Here is an 18707-nt window from a genome sequence, read left to right on the forward strand (position 1 = left end):
TTATAATTCCTTCAAGTATGAGAAATGAAATTCTCGACAAGTTGCATACAGGTCATTTTGGTCTTGAGAAAACCAGATCCAAGGCAAAACAGAGTGTGTTTTGGCCAGGATTGTCCAAAGATATTTTTTTGACAATAATGAAATGCTCAACATGTGCAACGTTCAAAAGAAATAATGGGAAGGAAAAATTGCTACCTCGTGCTGTACCAGACAGACCATGGAAAAAGGTTGCGACAGATTTGTTTGAACGGCGAAACAATGACTATTTGCTAGTTGTGGACTATTTCTCTAAATATCCTGAAATAAAACGACTGGAGAACAAAACAGCAGAATGTGTTATCAGAGCACTAAAAGGTATTTTTGCTAGACATGGCATACCAAAAGAAATAGTGAGCGACAATATGCCATTCAATAGCTATCAATATAGAGAGTTACCTTCTGAGTGGAGTTTCAAGATAACAACATCAAGTCCCAGGTACCCTCAATCAAATGGACAAAGTGAGGTGTATCGTAAAGCAGATATTCAACAAAGCATACAAAAGTGTGAAAGATCCATATCTCGCTATGCTCGAGTATAGAAATACTCCGATAAGCGGACTGCCGTATTCACCATCACAACTGCTGATGAGTAGACATCATTGCAACTGATCCCAAATTATTGAAACCATCGGTAGCTAAAAATGCAGAGAACAACAAAGAACGACAGATGAGAAGCAAAGTGCTCACGCAAGAATACCTGAAGATTACTCTGTCGTAGAGAAAGTGAGAGTTCGTTTAGGACAAACATGTCAGAAAGCAATTGTTAAAAAACGTTCCTCGTCCAGATCTTACATCATAAAGACACACAATGGAAAAACCTACAGAAGAAATCAACGTTCGATAAGACATCTCTGGGTACTATGATACCGATGAAGACAACGAACAGCAAACTGTTAGAACAAACGAAACAGTTATAGACAAACGTCTAGAGAACTTGTTGTGCCAGCTAAGACAACCAGAAGTGGTCGAATTGTTTAAGTTCCTAGTAGATATCAGTCTTACGAACTTTAAAAGGAAGGATGTGATAATGTTTATATTACGTCATTGTTTGTTGTGTATGTTTAGTACGAAAGTAAAGGATGTGACGGAAGTAAAAAGAGAAGAGTCTTCTTTGTCGACGTGTATAAACACAACGTCTCTGTTATTATTAATGTTATTATTAATTAATGTCTACAGTCCACCATCAATGCTGGTCTTGGTGTCTTCCTGGCCTTCCCCAAAAATAAACACTTTGAAATAAGTGCACCCTGTGGCAACTACTGCTCAAACTTCTAGGGCCGAAATTGAGGCAATTACCATAGCTTTGCAGACAGTGGAAAACAAATTATATGAAGGGATAGAATCACCATCAGATATTGTTGTCTTTACAGACTGCCAAACCAATTTTCAAGCACTTAACAGCAGCACCTCAAAGAGCCCTAGAGAGTTGACAACACTAATAGAGATAATACACCAGATGATGACAAAATTAAACATCAACATCACATTACAGTGGATCCCTGGACACATTGGCGTCATGGGAAATGAAAGGGCAGATAAGCTATCAAAGGCAGGATCATCTATGGAACAACCAGATAGACCTGTTATTACCTCACCCTAAGGTGAATGTTAATCAACAACCACAATGAGGAGTGGCTTAACCAATGGGCAACAGGACAGGAAACACAGGCAGAGCCATGTACAAAGAAATGAACATGCTTAACAAACTGGACAGTATTAAATTCCTCCCCCGCAAAGAGCAATCTACAATCTTCCAACAATGAGGAGTGGCATGATGAGGACACACATCTCTGTTAAATTACGATCTCAATAAAATAAATCCCACACTACTCCCCCTTTGTAAAATCAGAGACCACCCTTATGAAACCGTAAACCATATCCTTTTAGAATGCCCCTTCCTAATCCACCATAGGCAGACCCTACTACCACTACAGCCCAACATAACCAACACCCTGTATGGCAGTGCTGAACAACTGAAGAAAACAGCACACTATTTTTCCTTGGCACAGTCTGCAAAAGAGCTCACAGCTCAGCAGCAATAAAGCTGGCTAGAAGAAGAAGAAGATCCTAAACATTGTAATGTGTGTGTGCCAGGGGGTTTTGGTCTGCAGGGTTTGAACCTGGTCCATAGAAAGGACATGTCCCGAGCTCATAACAATTGACCAGGCAGGTTTTCATAGTTTGCAATTAACCTTAATGAAATAAGCAAAATTAGTTAACCTTTTTTTCCAGAGGGGGGAGGGAGGAGCAGGGAGAAGGGGGAGAACTGGAGAAAGTTTACTACATAGACTAGAGTCTAGTACAGCTGGAGAAAGTTTATTACATAGACTAGAGTCTAGTACAGCTGGAGAAAGTTTATTACATAGACTAGAGTCTAGTACAGCTGGAGAAAGTTTACTACATAGACTAGAGTCTAGTACAGCTGGAGAAAGTTTACTACATAGAGACTAGAGTCTAGTACAGTCAAGTAAATTATTGTTATTTATTTTTATTTCTATTTATTATTTGTTATTTATTTATTAGTCTATAAATTATTGTCAGAACCTCTCATGCCAAAATGGCTGCACCAAAATGACCATTGCACCATAATTACAGTGCCAAAATGTCACAAACCCTACTTTATAACACAAACCCACACAGAAAGACATGCAAGAAAGGTGTGCCTCAAGACCCAGTATTACAATAATTACATTTGTTTCTAAATATAAACATCCTTCCACAAAGTGAAAACTTTTTTTTTTGTATGGCACTGTTGGAGGAGTAAAGAACTACAGCCACATTTTTTAATAAGGGACTTAATTCCCTTCAACTGATTCCATTCTATCAAGGAAGTCTCAGAAACACTGTTGAGTGACTATAACCTTTTCCAAGGACATATTCCATGGTTCTGATGTTCCAGGACAGTTATCTCTTAGTTTTGGTTATCAGGAGGCTTGTTCAAGAACAGAATACCCAGCAGCTTTCAAAATCTTGGTGAAAAATTGCTGCTGTGTTGGCTTTTTTGGAAAGTATTTTGGATGAGACTGGGTTACAGTTGGGATTGTCTTACTCATCTTGTACAAGGAATTTGTTAAAGTGTTGCCAAGACAAGTGACTTTCTATTATACATGTAATTGTAAGGCTTTCAGTGTTGACAACCAATACTTTAAACATATGATTAATAATCAGTATCTAGAAAATGCCTCAAGTATTTAAACAAACAAAAAAATTAAAATATCCAAAAAAAAAATGCATGTTTTGCCAAAAGAACATCACAGATGAACAAAAAAATCTTTGTCAACAACACTAGTGTAAATATAAAAATAAATTCTGTTTACAAAATGTATATATATTCTAAAAAAAATACTGAATCTGTCATAACAATAAATTGAAATGTAATAATAATAAATTGACATCACTATCTACATATCAGATTAATTATAATGCACTTGGTGCAGAACTTAATGATCCCATAATAAGAGTTAATTTATAATTGAATATGCATTAATAGAGACTACAATCTATCCAAAAATTGTTTGGAACCATCTGATGTGATGTTTCAAATAAAAATGTTCTAAATATATTTTTCTATTTTGCACATTCTGTCTGCTTAATAGCAAAATAGATTACATTTTATAATTATTTATTTTTTATTTTGTTGTTTGATTTAACATGACTAATAAAAGGCAGTCTGCAAAAACAAAAAAAAATCTACAACAATTTGCCAAGACATTTCTAGATATTTTTGGATGATATAAGTACAGCATCCCCTGCTTCATTGATATCAAAATTACAGTTCTTGTAGCTGGTTAGATGCTGCCGCCTTAACTGGTGACACATGTGATACAGCTGACTGTAATGGAATGGAAGGCGGCTTATTTTAGCCATGTCTGCCAGGTCATCATTGTAGTTGAACTGAAGACTGCTCATGGTGTGTGCATAGCGGTGAGGCATGCCTTCCTCCAGACGTTTTCTGTAATCATTCTCTGTATCCTCATCCATTGACTCTTTGCTGGGTAAGACACATGTACCTTCAAGAACTGATCTGAAAAAGAAACATCTTAATAGAAAATGGTGGGATCTAGGGAACAGGGCAAGCCTTTCTTGATTTTCTTTGTAAAGGGAGATAAATGAATAAATTTGATATTCAACAATGTTGCTTCTCTTGTTAATGAAATCCTAAAACATGAAGGAATCAGTATTACACATTTTATCTTTCACAGACAAAGTGTTCACAGAAAAAACATATTTTAGCAGGGTTTTTTTTGGTACAATTTAAAAAAAAAGTGTTTCATTAATTTCAGGTTTTAGCTTAAAAATGCAAGCAGTTCATTATGAGTACTATCATTTCATTGGGATGACTTGAACTAATTCAACTTCCAGTTCACATCCTTCTGAACCTGGATCACTTTCCTTCAGTGCATTATATCCCATCTAATGTGAAAGGCATATTTTGGACTATATTATTTTGCCCCAAGTAACATAAACATGGGCGTAGCCAAAAGGGGAGTGGCTGGGTTTAAACCCCCCCCCCGGCCACTGGCGGATCCAGGGGGGTGCGGTAGGGGTGATCTTCCCTCCCCCCTATTGTCCCACCCCCCCCCCAAGATGAATTTTAGTAAAGAAATCACAAAATTTATATACCAATTTATTAGTTATGTTAATAATATACACTAATATACTAATTATTTATATTTCAACCTATTTTTAGATTACTTTGCCCCTGGCAATGAACCTAAAACAATTAAAAACATATATATGTGAATACATTAAATAGTACTACTACTTTTATTCATTTCAGAAATTGTTGATTACAAATAATAAAACCAACATAGGGCAGTGAGCTGTTGCCATTAGTATTTTATTTATTGAAACTGAATGAAAGAAAGGTCCCATGTAGGACTTTAGAATATAAATTTCAATCTTGCTAAAAATCTAAGCAAAGGAAATTCAATAATCATTATTAAAATATCTATATTTATCTATATCTATCTATATGTATATATAAATATATATCTTCAGTCTATCTAGGCTAGAACCGAGCGGTACAAAAACTTATTCGTTCCTTACTCGTTCAGACAATATCTACGCCACTCGAAAAATGAAAAGGACCAAGATATCTGTGTGTAGCCACTCAATCATGGCTCAATGAACTCTTTAAGTTGTGTCTGTTCTATTTACGTGAATGTTTCTGTTGTGTTGTTTTTATATAAGAAAAGAGTCCTTGTAATCACAAGAAATTTCCATAAGCATCAATAAACCAGTCTTTTTGTCTTAGTCTCATTATGTCATGCACAATGTATTTACTTTAAAATGTTTTTTCAGAAATTCTAAATATTTAATATATATAAAATATTAAAAGAAAAAAAGTTTTAAAAATATATTTTTTTTAAAGTTATAAATAACTAAAAAGAAAATAGTGTACAAATTTAGCACTAACCTAAATAAACGAATCTGAACATCAAACATAGGAAAAGGCACAATCACTTTACAGACGCCAATAACAGCCAATGTTGGAAACTTTGTACAGAACAAATGTTTAAACAGCCCAGTAACTCTACCGTCCACAACTTGCACTCCACATTGTGGTGCCAGAAAGCTGTAGTTGTAGTTATACCCTGTACAAAACAGCAGCACATCAGCTGTAACTAGGCTGTCATCATTAAAATGCACAGATGAACTTAGAATTTTCTCGATGCCAGGTTTCTGGGTCAAGTTTTCTGGCAACTTTGAAGCAAGGAGTGGCTTCTTATGACTTAAGTATACCTGGTTTTAGAAAATACTTTACTGTTAATTTATTATGATAAAATAATATGTCAATTGCAAATGTTTTCTACTACATAAAAATCGAAGCTTATAGAATTGTTATATTGTTGAAATATTTTTACAAAGCTTACTAATATCAACTCACTCTGTCTGTCTGGTAAAAGATTGAACATGTTTTTTCTCCCATTTCCCATTCTCAGATCAAGTTGAAACTTTGCACAATTATTCAATGAACCTGACAAGACATGAATCAATAAAAAAAAAATTAGTTAATTAATTATTGGTGATTAATTGTTTTGTTTGGTATTAAAATAAGGGGAAAAAAATGCTACTTAATGAGATGTGGATATATATATATGGATTTAATCCCTTATTACTTTTTGACATGCTTATTCTCCCAATTCCCATTCTTGGATGAAGTTGAAATTTGTAATAATAATAAAAATAATCATAGTTGATGACAAGACATGAATCAATCCAAAATTAACCAATTAGTTAATCAATTGATACTAAGTAATTATTTTTGTTATAAATTTTCACATAAATTGCAGTAATTAGCAGTACTTTCCCTTGTTGTTTTTTAAAGTAATTTTTTTCTATTGCTTGTTCACATTTTGAGAAGAAGCAGCTTCAGTTATTGAGTTTTCTAGACTTACCCATTTAGAGTAGGGAGCTAGTTCTAAAGCAATGTCCTGACCAGATGATCCTGCCCCTAAGATTACGACCACCTTGTCAGAAAAAGTTTCAGGTACTCTGTAATCATGGCTGTGATAAACTTGACCGGAGAAAGTCTCTATCCCAGGTATATCAGGAATCAATGGATCAGCATAATGACTGCACAGAAGGAAACATTAAAAATATGATTTCTAGTTTTTTAAGGTTTAGAATAGTGTTTTACAATCTCTACTATTTATTTATTTCAGTCTTATGCAAACAAACTTTGGAAATAGTAGCGTCACACAAATTATATTGTCTTATAAGAAAAAAAAAAAAACATTTTTTTTAGACTAATGAAAGTTTAAAACCTATAAAATGTATTCAAAAGTGGTCACAAAAGGAAGGTAAACAATACAACGTTGAGTAATGAAATACTCAACTGATACAAATGCTATTTTTTATGGTATATTAAGAACAAAATAAATGAAATATTACTCTAAAGCAATAAAGTGAGCAGGCATTAGCATTGTTACCATTGCATCTAATGATGTATATGTAAATGTAAGAACAGTGGGGGGAGGACTTATGGAGATTTCGCTTTGGACTAGTGCATGTATCTTTATAAATTTGTTACCTCTTATTGGAATGACTAGTTGAGTACATGACAACAGCATGAATATCACTCCTTCTTATATCTCAACAACAGACTACTTTGTGCATGTCCTTTTTTGTCTCTCAGAAATTTCAGCATTTAAGAACCGGCTGATCATGAGGATTATCTTATGACAATCAAGACTATTACAAAAATACATGTCTCTCACACTTCAAGACTAAACATACATGTCTCTCACACTTCAAGACTAAACATACATGTCTCTCACACTTCAAGACTATTACAAACATACATGTCTTTCACACTTCAAGACTATTACAAACATACATGTCTTTCACACTTCAAGACTATTACAAACATACATGTCTCTCACACTTCAAGACTATTACAAAAATACATGTCTCTCACACTTTCAAGACTGAACATACATGTCTCTCACACTTCTAGACTATTACAAACATACATGTCTCTCACACTTCTAGACTATTACAAACATACATGTCTCTCACACTTCAAGACTAAACATACATGTCTCTCACACTTCAAGACTATTACAAACATACATGTCTCTCACACTTCAAGACTATTACAAACATACATGTCTCTCACACTTCAAGACTATTACAAACATACATGTCTCTCACACTTCAAGACTATTACAAACATACATGTCTCTCACACTTCAAGACTATAACAAACATACATGTCTCTCACACTTCTAGACTATTACAAACATACATGTCTCTCACACTTCAAGACTAAACATACATGTCTCTCACACTTCAAGACTATTACAAACATACATGTCTTTCACACTTCAAGACTATTACAAACATACATGTCTTTCACACTTCAAGACTATTACAAACATACATGTCTCTCACATTTCAAGACTATTACAAAAATACATGTCTCTCACACTTTCAAGACTGAACATACATGTCTCTCACACTTCTAGACTATTACAAACATACATGTCTCTCACACTTCTAGACTATTACAAACATACATGTCTCGCACACTTCAAGACTAAACATACATGTCTCTCACACTTCAAGACTAAACATACATGTCTCTCACACTTCAAGACTATTACAAACATACATGTCTCTCACACTTCAAGACTATTACAAACATGCATGTCTCTCACACTTCAAGACTATTACAAACATACATGTCTCTCACACTTCAAGACTATTACAAACATACATGTCTCTCACACTTCAAGACTATTACAAACATACATGTCTCTCACACTTCAAGACTATTACAAAAATACATGTCTCTCACACTTTCAAGACTAAACATACATGTCTCTCACACTTCAAGACTATTACAAACATACATGTCTCTCACACTTCTAGACTATTACAAACATACATGTCTCTCACACTTCAAGACTAAACATACATGTCTCTCACACTTCAAGACTATTACAAACATACATGTCTTTCACACTTCAAGACTATTACAAACATACATGTCTTTCACACTTCAAGACTATTACAAACATACATGTCTCTCACACTTCAAGACTATTACAAAAATACATGTCTCTCACACTTTCAAGACTGAACATACATGTCTCTCACACTTCTAGACTATTACAAACATACATGTCTCTCACACTTCTAGACTATTACAAACATACATGTCTCTCACACTTCAAGACTAAACATACATGTCTCTCACACTTCAAGACTAAACATACATGTCTCTCACACTTCAAGACTATTACAAACATACATGGCTCTCACACTTCAAGACTATTACAAACATACATGTCTCTCACACTTCAAGACTATTACAAACATACATGTCTCTCACACTTCAAGACTATTACAAACATACATGTCTCTCACACTTCAAGACTATTACAAACATACATGTCTCTCACACTTCAAGACTATTACAAAAATACATGTCTCTCACACTTTCAAGACTAAACATACATGTCTCTCACACTTCAAGACTATTACAAACATACATGTCTCTCACACTTCTAGACTATTACAAACATACATGTCTCTCACACTTCAAGACTATTACAAACATACATGTCTCTCACACTTCAAGACTATTACAAACATACATGTCTCTCACACTTCAAGACTATTACAAACATACATGTCTCTCACACTTCTAGACTATTACAAACATACATGTCTCGCACACTTCTAGACTATTACAAACATACATGTCTCTCACACTTTCAAGACTAAACATATATGTCTCTCACACTTCAAAACTATTACAAACATACATGTCTCTCACACTTTCAAGACTATTACTAATATACATGTCTCTCACACTTCAAGACTATTACAAACATACATGTCTCTCACACTTCAAGACTATTACAAACATACATGTCTCTCACACTTCTAGACTATTACAAACATACATGTCTCTCACACTTCAAAACTATTACAAACATACATGTCTCTCACACTTTCAAGACTAAACATACATGTCTCTCACACTTCAAGACTATTACAAACATACATGTCTCTCACACTTCAAGACTATTACAAACATACATGTCTGTCACACTTCAAGACTATTACAAACATACATGTCTCTCACACTTCAAGACTATTACAAACATACATGTCTTTCAACTCATCCTTTCTTAACTTTATTTCTCGTATACTCCTATTACTATGAGAAAAAAACAAGTGTTGTAAATGCCAGGAGAATGAATTTCTGAATCTCAGAATGCACTGGTATGAATGCTATTGTTATGTGTATACATTGTTTTGTCTAGGAAAAACACTACTATATAAGAATCTTTTTTATAGTGTTTTTATGGTGTTATGTTTCTTTAATGTTTAATTAAGGTTTGATAGTCATACACAATTTTATTGAAAAAAAAATGTTTACATAATACTCTACACTTAACTATTAAATAATTCTGACATTGCTCACCCATTGCATACAAGTATAGCATCAAACAGTTCAGGCTGGTGCTCTATTTTATTCACAACATCACATGTAGTTACCTCCCATTGTAGCTTCTTTAGTTCACTCTGCATGTTCACTGGTTGGATCCACTTGACCAATGTCTGGAACTGGATGGATCATAAACATGTGAGGTCAAAGGTTAATATCAGATCAGACAGCAGACTGTAAGTTTGTTTTTCTTCACTCTACTTAAATTTACATCTATCTTGATCAGAAATGATAACCTTCATTATGAAGAATTTTATAATTGTATACATAGTAGTCCAATAGAGTTGCTCAAATACATAGCTTCTTGAAGTGGAGGGGAAGGCTGTGCAGGAAGTTGAACCAAATGATTCAAGTTTAAGTTATTTATTAAGTTATTTATTTTCTTTCTTGGGCCCAAAGCTTGATGCTTAGACTTCTATAAAACTGGTTTTAAGATTTTATCTCTCGTGCAGTGCATATATTTTTTTAATCTGTTGACTCACCACAAGAAAAAATACATAGATGGTTATGAGTGACATAAAATGGTAGAGGATTAAGAGAATTTCTCAAACAAACCTTTCCATTCCAGGTCTTTTTTTCACAGATAATTCCATCTGCAAGGTCTATCCTCTAAGATGGGAACTACAATTCTATCTGCCATATCTTTCCTCTAAGATGGGAACTACAATTCTATCTGCCATATCTTTCCTCTAAGATGGGAAATACAACGCTATCTGCCAAGTATTTTTTTTAACCATGTGAGCTACAATTCTATCTTCTAATTTCATCAGGTGTCTTCTCACTGGTGCATTATACCTTACCATTTGCCAGGTCTTTCATAAAAGGTGGATACCACCATCCACATGTCAGATGTTCTCTTTATGGACATCAAGAGAAGCATTAAATAAAGTCATGTCAAACTTTCATTGTACTGTAAACTTTTTGCTCACTCTCCAGGCTCTCTGCTAACTGCAACACATGGTACAACCAATTCAAAGAACTTGACAAGTAACATAACACTTTAATGTCCAATAAATCACAGTCAATAGTGTACAATTGGTAGCAACATAACACTGACTGTACATAAACTTTGCTGCAACTCTGTTACGCTGTATCAGACCCCAATGACTCTCTGCCTCTTCCTTGACATGCGAGGTAACGTGAAGTGACTTGACTCTGACATCTTTGCTCTTATATGGGGTCCCTATGAACCCTATGGTACATCACTCGACCATTTTGGTTGATCACATGACTACATTCAAAGTGTCTTGCCTGAGTACTATTTACAACACAGATCCTTCCTGAACTGGCATGTACTGTCACTCGTCACAGTTAATCGCTTGTCTAGCGATGACCTGGGGCAATTAGTGTCTGCTAACAATACACACAGCATTATCCCCATCTGTGTCATCACCAGGTTTATAACAGTATATTTATTCAGGATTTTACTACCAACCAAGTTTAGGGGAAATTGACCTTCAATCTTTTCTCTATCATATGTCTCCAAAATTTAAACATTCAAAATCAGCCTATTAGGGTATGGAACCTGAGACTTACATTCTACCAGCTGTTGTACACTCATCTAGGGCAGATCCAGAGTCTCTGAGAAAGGTGTCTGATTTATTAGGGGTACATATTACACATTTACTAAGTACTTTAATTTCATGTGACAGTGGAAACTCATATAAATAAATAAATTTCAACTTAAGATAAAAGTCTTACAAATATGAAATTCCATGCACTTTAAGCGTTCAGACCAAAGCATGTGAGTCTATTCAAAAAATGTAATAAATTTTTTTTTTCCTTAAGAGCAATATGAAGTTAAGCAAATTCTATTACAAAGTAGAGTTTTAAGAAAAAGGTTTAAAAAAATTAATGCAACTCATTAAGTTTACATGGATTTTAAGTAATTAAATGCATAAAAAAATGTGTCTAAAATTAGTTATTTAAAAAAAATTTGCTGTATAGCAAATATATGATAAATGTTGAAAAAGGAGAAGGATTTCCATTCAATTTTTATTAAAAGCCATTGTTTAAATCACTTAGATTTTCTTTTGCTATATAAAATAAATAGATAACAAAATGTAACAAGGTAAGAAAAGTATGCCCCGCTCCTCCCTTTTCAGGCCCTACACGACAGTACCTCCACAATTAATAGACACTTGTTGGTTCACATATGGAGAAAGGGTAAGAGAAGAGGAAGTGTTAGATTGAAATCAGAAGATACACAGAATTTACAAAGACAGTGTTGAGCAACAGGAGAAACACTAAATCATTCAGCCAGTTTATGTTAAGATTACCTTAATATGTTTGAACAAATCAAAATGAGATGCATAGTCCTCTAAATATTCTTGCACAACTTCATGCTTGACAAAGGAAGGACGAGTCGACTTGAAAGGAAAATCAGGAAAAGCCATACACTGTACTGGGAGATTAGTTCTGTGTGTTGGGATAAATTATATAATTCAGGAGAAATAATACACAAACACAAAAAATATCATCTACTATCTAGTGTATATTTTTCACTTTTCAGCTGTCAGATTATAGTAGTGAGCTTATCTTATCTTATATAATACATACGTTACTTCAAAAAAGAAGATGATTACGTCCTACGCGTCATGCATTTAGTCATGCATATTAACCAATGACTTAAATTCTGCTAAGTCACTGGTTTTCCTGGCTAGCTCAGGCAACCCATTCCATGCTCTAATAGCACTAGGGAAGAAGGAGTACAAATTTGTCCTAGCATATGGGACGAGGAATGTGCCTTTATCTTTGTGTCTTTCAGAGTATTTTATTAAATTTTGTTTTTGTATTTGAAGATTATGGTTCAGTGTTTTATGTATTATTGCTACTTTACTTTTGAGCCTTCTGTCCTGAAGGCTTTCTAAATTTAGTGATTTTACTAAAGGTGTTACTCTAGTCAAATGTGAATATTCGTTTGTTATGAATCTCACTGCTTTATTTTGTGTCTGTTCCAGTTTCTTAATGTTTTCTTGAGTTGAGGGGTCCCAAACGGAGGATGCATATTCTATTATTGGCCTAACCAAGGTTAAGTAACATTTTAGTTTTATGTTCTTATTTGATTTATAGAAATTTCTTTTAATAAATCCTAATGCTTTGTTTGATTTTTTTGTAGTTTCATCAATATGTGGATTCCATGATAGTTTTTCATTTATTATAACACCTAGGTATTTTGCGTTTTTAGTCTGTGATACTGGTTTGCCATGAATAAGATAAGTGGAATTAATTTGTTTTAGTTTTTTTGTTACTCTTAACAACTGACATTTTTCTGGGTGGAAAGACATGCTCCAATTTGATTCCCATTTCTGTAATTCATCTAATTCTCTTTGTAAAATATCTGTGTCTTGTGTTGTTTTTATTGTTCTATATATTATGCAATCGTCTGCAAATAATCTGACTTTTGTTCCTGAACTAATGCAATTTGGTAAATCATTTATGTAAATTAAAAAAAGTAGTGAACCCAAGACTGTACCTTGAGGTACACCTGAGTTTACTGTTATCGGTGTTGATTTAGAGCCAATTATTATTACAGTTTGTTCTCTCCCTATCAGAAAGTCTTTAATCCACTGATGCAGTGGACCATTAATGCCGAAATATTTTAATTTTTTAAGCAAACTATGGTGGTGAACTTTGTCAAAAGCCTTAGAAAAATCTAGTAAGATAGCATCTATTTGTTCACTATTATCTAAACCTTTTGAAAAATCATCAATTAGTCCTATTAGTTGTATTTCACATGATCTATATTTCCTAAAGCCATGTTGGTATGGTGTGAGGACATTATGTTTGTCTAAGTGGTTTATGATGTTGCTACATATTATGTGTTCTAGGATTTTACATGTGATGCTGGTAAGTGATACTGGTCTGTAGTTCCCTGGGTCAGATTTTTCTCCTTTTTTAAATAGGGGGGTGACATTAGCTTCTTTCCAGTCCTTTGGTACTCTGCCCTGGTTAAGTGAAGCCTGAAAGAGTATTTTGAACACTGGGGCTAGCTCATTACTTAGTTCTTTGAGTAATCTAGCTGGAATACCATCAGGTCCAGAAGCTTTATTTGGTTTGGTGTTGGCTAATAGTTTTTGAATTCCATTTTCTTGTACTACTATATCTTCTATGTTGTCTACTTGGTTCAAATTCAGTAATATGTCTTTGTCTCCTGGGGCTGAGAATGCTGATGCAAAGTATTTGTTTAGAATGTTTGCTTTAGTTTCATTATCATTATGTATTATGTTATGTTCATCTTTTAATGGCGCTACGCCTGTTGTTTCCATTTTCTTAGACTTAATGTATGACCATAGGTTTTTGTTGTTATCTTTAGATATTACATTGTTTATGTATTCACTCTGCAGCTGTCTGCTTACTTTTTGGGTTAAGTGTTTAATTTTTATATACTTTTTGTAAACTCTTCCTGCATTAGTTTCTTTAAATTTTCTATAGAGGTTTTCCTTCTGTTTACAAAGCTTCTTTAGTCTGTTATTAAACCAGCATATCACATTAGTCAAAAAAAAAAAAGATAAACAGATCCATGAAGAAAGTTGGTAAGTTATCTGACTAGAAGATTTAATGATACATAAAAGATGGCTCGATTTGGTCTTCGTGATACATAACAAACCTTTGGGAGGGGATATACATTATTATTTATTAACCTCGGCAAACTGGTAACCTGGTATGCTACTGCTATTTAAATACCTTTTATTAACAGGATTTTTTAAGGACTAATTAGCTCTCAATATTTCCTTTTTTTTTTTGTATATATATGCAACGATATAAATTGTGCAAAGTAGGAAGTCTGAAATATATATAAATGTTGAAATTTTAGTATTTTTTTCTACTTACTTCAATAGTTCATTCAAATACCTTAATTAGTATATAAAATTTAAAAAAAAAGCTCCATCTTTTTAGAACAGACCCCAAACAAAAAAAACTGGTCTAGCTCAGAGAGTTAAGCCTCAACTTGATGTCTCTTACATGATTTGAAATATTCATATATCTTGAATTAGAATTTAGAAATCTTGTATCAACTAACTCTGTCAGTCTGGTAAAAAGGTTGGTACATGTTATTTCTTCCACACTCATTCTCATATCAAGTTGAAACTTTGCACAATTATTCATAGGTGTAGACAATACATGAATCAATTAAAATGATTAATCAATTAGTCAATTAATTACTGGTAATTAATTATTTTGTTACATACCAACAAGGGAAATTAATCCATCAGTATTCACAGATATGGCTAAATAATTTGGATTTTATCCTCTTCGATAATTGTACACATTATTTCTCCCAAAACCATTGTTGGATCAAGATGAAACTTTAAACAATTATTTATTTTTTCTAACAAAACATGAATCAATTAAAAAATTATACAATTAGTGAATTAATAATTGTTTGATATTAAATGGGGAAATAATTTCTACACTATAGAGAGATGTAGTGGTTCTTTTTTTAAGAACTATTTTTACATACAGATTAATTTAATCATTTCAGCCTCAATATGGTTTCAACTCCCATTCTTAATCAAATATTAAAATTTACCTAAGGTTTTTATACATGCTTGAATGTACAGGAAGACCATTTTGGTCACTTCCAGTTCGTTCAGTGTATATCCAAGTGCCTCCAACCCTACTGGACTGCTCAAAACAAGTCACTTCAAAATGATGTCTGCTTGCTACATGTTCAGATGATGTCAAATGTCTAAGTGCACAAAGACCTGCTGCTCCTGCACCAACTACAGCTACTGTTACTGTAGTCTCCATACTGAAATGTTTCCTTCAGAAAAGAAAAAAGGTTCAACATATAATCATTCTACTTGATTTGCAATTTTTACAAATATCAACTCACTCTGTCTGTCTGTTAATAAGTCTGTACATGTTATTTCTACCACCCCCATTTTCTCGTATCAAGTTGAAACTTTGCACAATTATTCATACATTTCATTGGGATAGACAAGACATAATCAATAACTTTATCAATGTCTATAACAATAGATTTCTAGATAATTTTTGCATTGGGCTTAGGTATTTACCAATGTCTATAGTATACATGTATACAGTATACCTATGTCATGCCTATGACTATAATTCTAGGCTAGTCAATACAGTGGAATCTTGAGATACAAGCTGCTCTACATACGAGTGATTCGAGATATGAGCAGCGTCAAGAGCGAAATTTCTGTTCATTTTATGAGCAACAATATGAGTTACGAAGTCATGCTTAAAAGCTAAAACCTATCGATGATGACAATGCGAAATCAGATCTTTCCGTTCTCACTCAGTATAAGAACCATATTTGCCAGCACAAGAAAATGGAGAGAAGTTGCCTCAGCCACTACTTGGGCAAAAACAGCAGAGTGTGTACACCGTTATCTCAACCATTCACGCTAAACAAAGGCTCGTCTCAGTAGTGTGATTGTTGTAGCTAGCAAGTTTAGTGATTTTAATCGGAATTATTCTCGTGCATCATGGGTCCCAAGAAAATTAACGTAAATGCAAAGTCAAATGACACGAAGAAGAAGATGATATCCATCGAAACGAAACTGTGTTATATTCTAACTAGAGTCTAAAATGTCCTAGATTTAGATCTATGTAGATTCTAGTATTTCTATAGTCTATAGATAGTAGAGTAGAGGCCCTATCTTAATGACTTTTCTGAAATACACTTACACTCAGACGTTACAGTTACAAAAGGCAGAAGAAGAAAGAAGATGATTATTATGATTATAATATATCTGTCCTCCCCTAGGCCCTACCGGCCTAAACGCGTGTTTCTAGGCAATCTAGGACATCTAGTAAACTAGTCATCTAGCCAACATAGTCAGTACTAGACTAGTCTAGAGTACTAGAGTCTAGTAGTAAGTAGTAGTAGACTTAGTAAAGTTAGTAGAGTCTAGTCTAGGTAATAATTAGTAATAATCATATAGATCTAATGATTTGATTAATAATCCTACCTAGTCAGACTCACTACTAGATCTAGAGTTAGAGTACTTTTACTACTTTTAGAATTAGTACTAAGACTAGTAGTAGAATTAGTAACTGTCACTAGTCTAAAAGTCTAAATATTCAGGTGTAAGGTCTATTTTGTATCTGTTATAATCTGTCTGTAACCCAAATTATAAGACAAATTTCCTCATGGAAAAAAGATGATTATTAATATAATCTAAATCTAAATGATACATCTGTCATCTAGATCTAGATTCTAGCTCTACTAGACTCGAGTCTCTAATCTATGAACTCTATTAAACATAAAATTTATGTAGTTGTGATGTTTGTATCAATATTAATGCAGTCAGCAGTCAATGACAGTTAAAAAATTTATGAAAGTTAAAAATAAGGTAATAATGTAGGTCAGTGCAAGGGATCAGTCATTTATAATAAGGCGGATGGTTGCCTGGTCGTGCGGTTTGCGCGCTGGACTGTCGTTTGGATTTATCGATGGTCCCGGGCTCAAACCCTGCCCGCTCCAATCACACGACGTCCTGCAGAAGGATTGGATTAGGAAGTAAAATATCTTCAACTCTGAAGAAACATCCGAAACATGTAAAACAAACAAAGGCGTGTCTTCGAGTCCGAAGATTAATGACGAATTTAATGCTGTATTTTCCATATTTTGTCTCATACAGCGCAGACATTGCATAACGTCATCGAAACAAATCTATCTGATGCTAATCTAATGCAGTCCATACCCAAAGATCAGGCAAACAATTGTTTTCTCTCGATGGACCAAATTAGAATGTGTTCTTATAATAATTGTTTTCATTAACTAAACTTCTTTTATGTATTTTAGTTGTAGTAGAATTAGGTCGCTCTTTGCAAAACAAAGCTAACATAGTGGCACAGTGCTACATATAACTTCTATAGGCTCTCTATCAGGACCTATCTTAGCACCCCTTTGGAAAAACGTCTGTTAGGGAAGACAGATTGACGAACTGAGATCGATCACTGCCTCTAATTAAAAGGCTTCCACAGCACGTTAAAGGGAACAAGCATTGCATTTGGTGAGCATGAAAGGCTCACTAACCAGTCCCATCCGCCACTCCGTTCCACACAGGGGTCACGTGTTGAGGCGATTGCTGTCTCACGGTTAGTGGCGGTACAGTATAAGAACACGTAATAAAGGTAATGACAGAGCGTCGCAAAAGGTTTGCGGGACATGTTCTCTGACAAACTGAACTACGCATACCAAGAGTTGCAACGATATGGAGGCCAATACGAGGAAAGCGCAAACAGGGACGTTCTCGTATACATTGGCGCCACACTTTCATAGAGGACTTCAGAGTAGTGGAAAACAGGTGGGAATAGACTTCAGACATTGCCAGTGACAGATGTTTGTGGAGACAGCTTGCCACCCCGAACGGCGAGGGAGAATCTAAGTACGCAGTTTAAAATTCGATTCTTCAACTTACAAGTAATGCAGTGTTTTTCAAACTTTTACGTATGACACCTCCCTATAATTAAAAGCTCTGTACAATCACAATGACAATGAAACCGTAAAAATACTAAAATACTAAAACATATTTTACTACAACACACTAGATCTATATGAACAAACAAAGGCAACATTAACAAAATAATGCAGCCGTCGGGCTCTCTGAGCAGCTCATTGACCTTGGTCTTCACTCAGAGCCCAGTTCTCACCTGTGGTTCCAAGCAGTTGTCTACTATTCGCAGATGACTGTGCCCTTAATGCCGCAAATGAATAGACCTT

The 18707-nt window shown here is 34.2% G+C and overlaps 1 protein-coding gene across 1 annotated transcript; it reads right to left on the reverse strand.

The window, feature by feature from the left end:
• Nucleotides 1-2505: 2505 nt before the first annotated feature.
• On the reverse strand, nt 2506-17264 carry LOC106078289 (uncharacterized). The gene is made up of 7 exons (XM_056035662.1): nt 16951-17264; nt 15540-15773; nt 12286-12424; nt 9983-10125; nt 6441-6618; nt 5459-5784; nt 2506-4063 (listed from the first exon to the last, which is right to left on the reverse strand). Exons 2-7 carry the CDS (start codon nt 15758-15760, stop codon nt 3754-3756), a joined length of 1317 nt encoding a protein of 438 aa, XP_055891637.1. The 5' UTR covers nt 15761-15773; nt 16951-17264; the 3' UTR covers nt 2506-3753.
• Between the last annotated feature and the right edge of the window lie 1443 nt (nt 17265-18707).

Source organism: Biomphalaria glabrata, chromosome 7 (genome assembly GCF_947242115.1).
Source record: "Biomphalaria glabrata chromosome 7, xgBioGlab47.1, whole genome shotgun sequence".
NCBI classification, from domain to species: Eukaryota; Metazoa; Mollusca; class Gastropoda; family Planorbidae; genus Biomphalaria; species Biomphalaria glabrata.

Coding starts and splice junctions, on each gene's coding strand:
- LOC106078289 (XM_056035662.1), bottom strand. CDS start 15,760: ATGGAGACTACAGTAACAGTAGCTGTAGTTGGTGCAGGAGCAGCAGGT. Junction 12,425..15,539: donor AGCATGTATAAAAACCTTAG/GTAAATTTTAAT, acceptor CCCAACACACAG/AACTAATCTCCCAGTACAGT. Junction 5,785..6,440: donor TAGCTCCCTACTCTAAATGG/GTAAGTCTAGAA, acceptor TTCTAAAACCAG/GTATACTTAAGTCATAAGAA.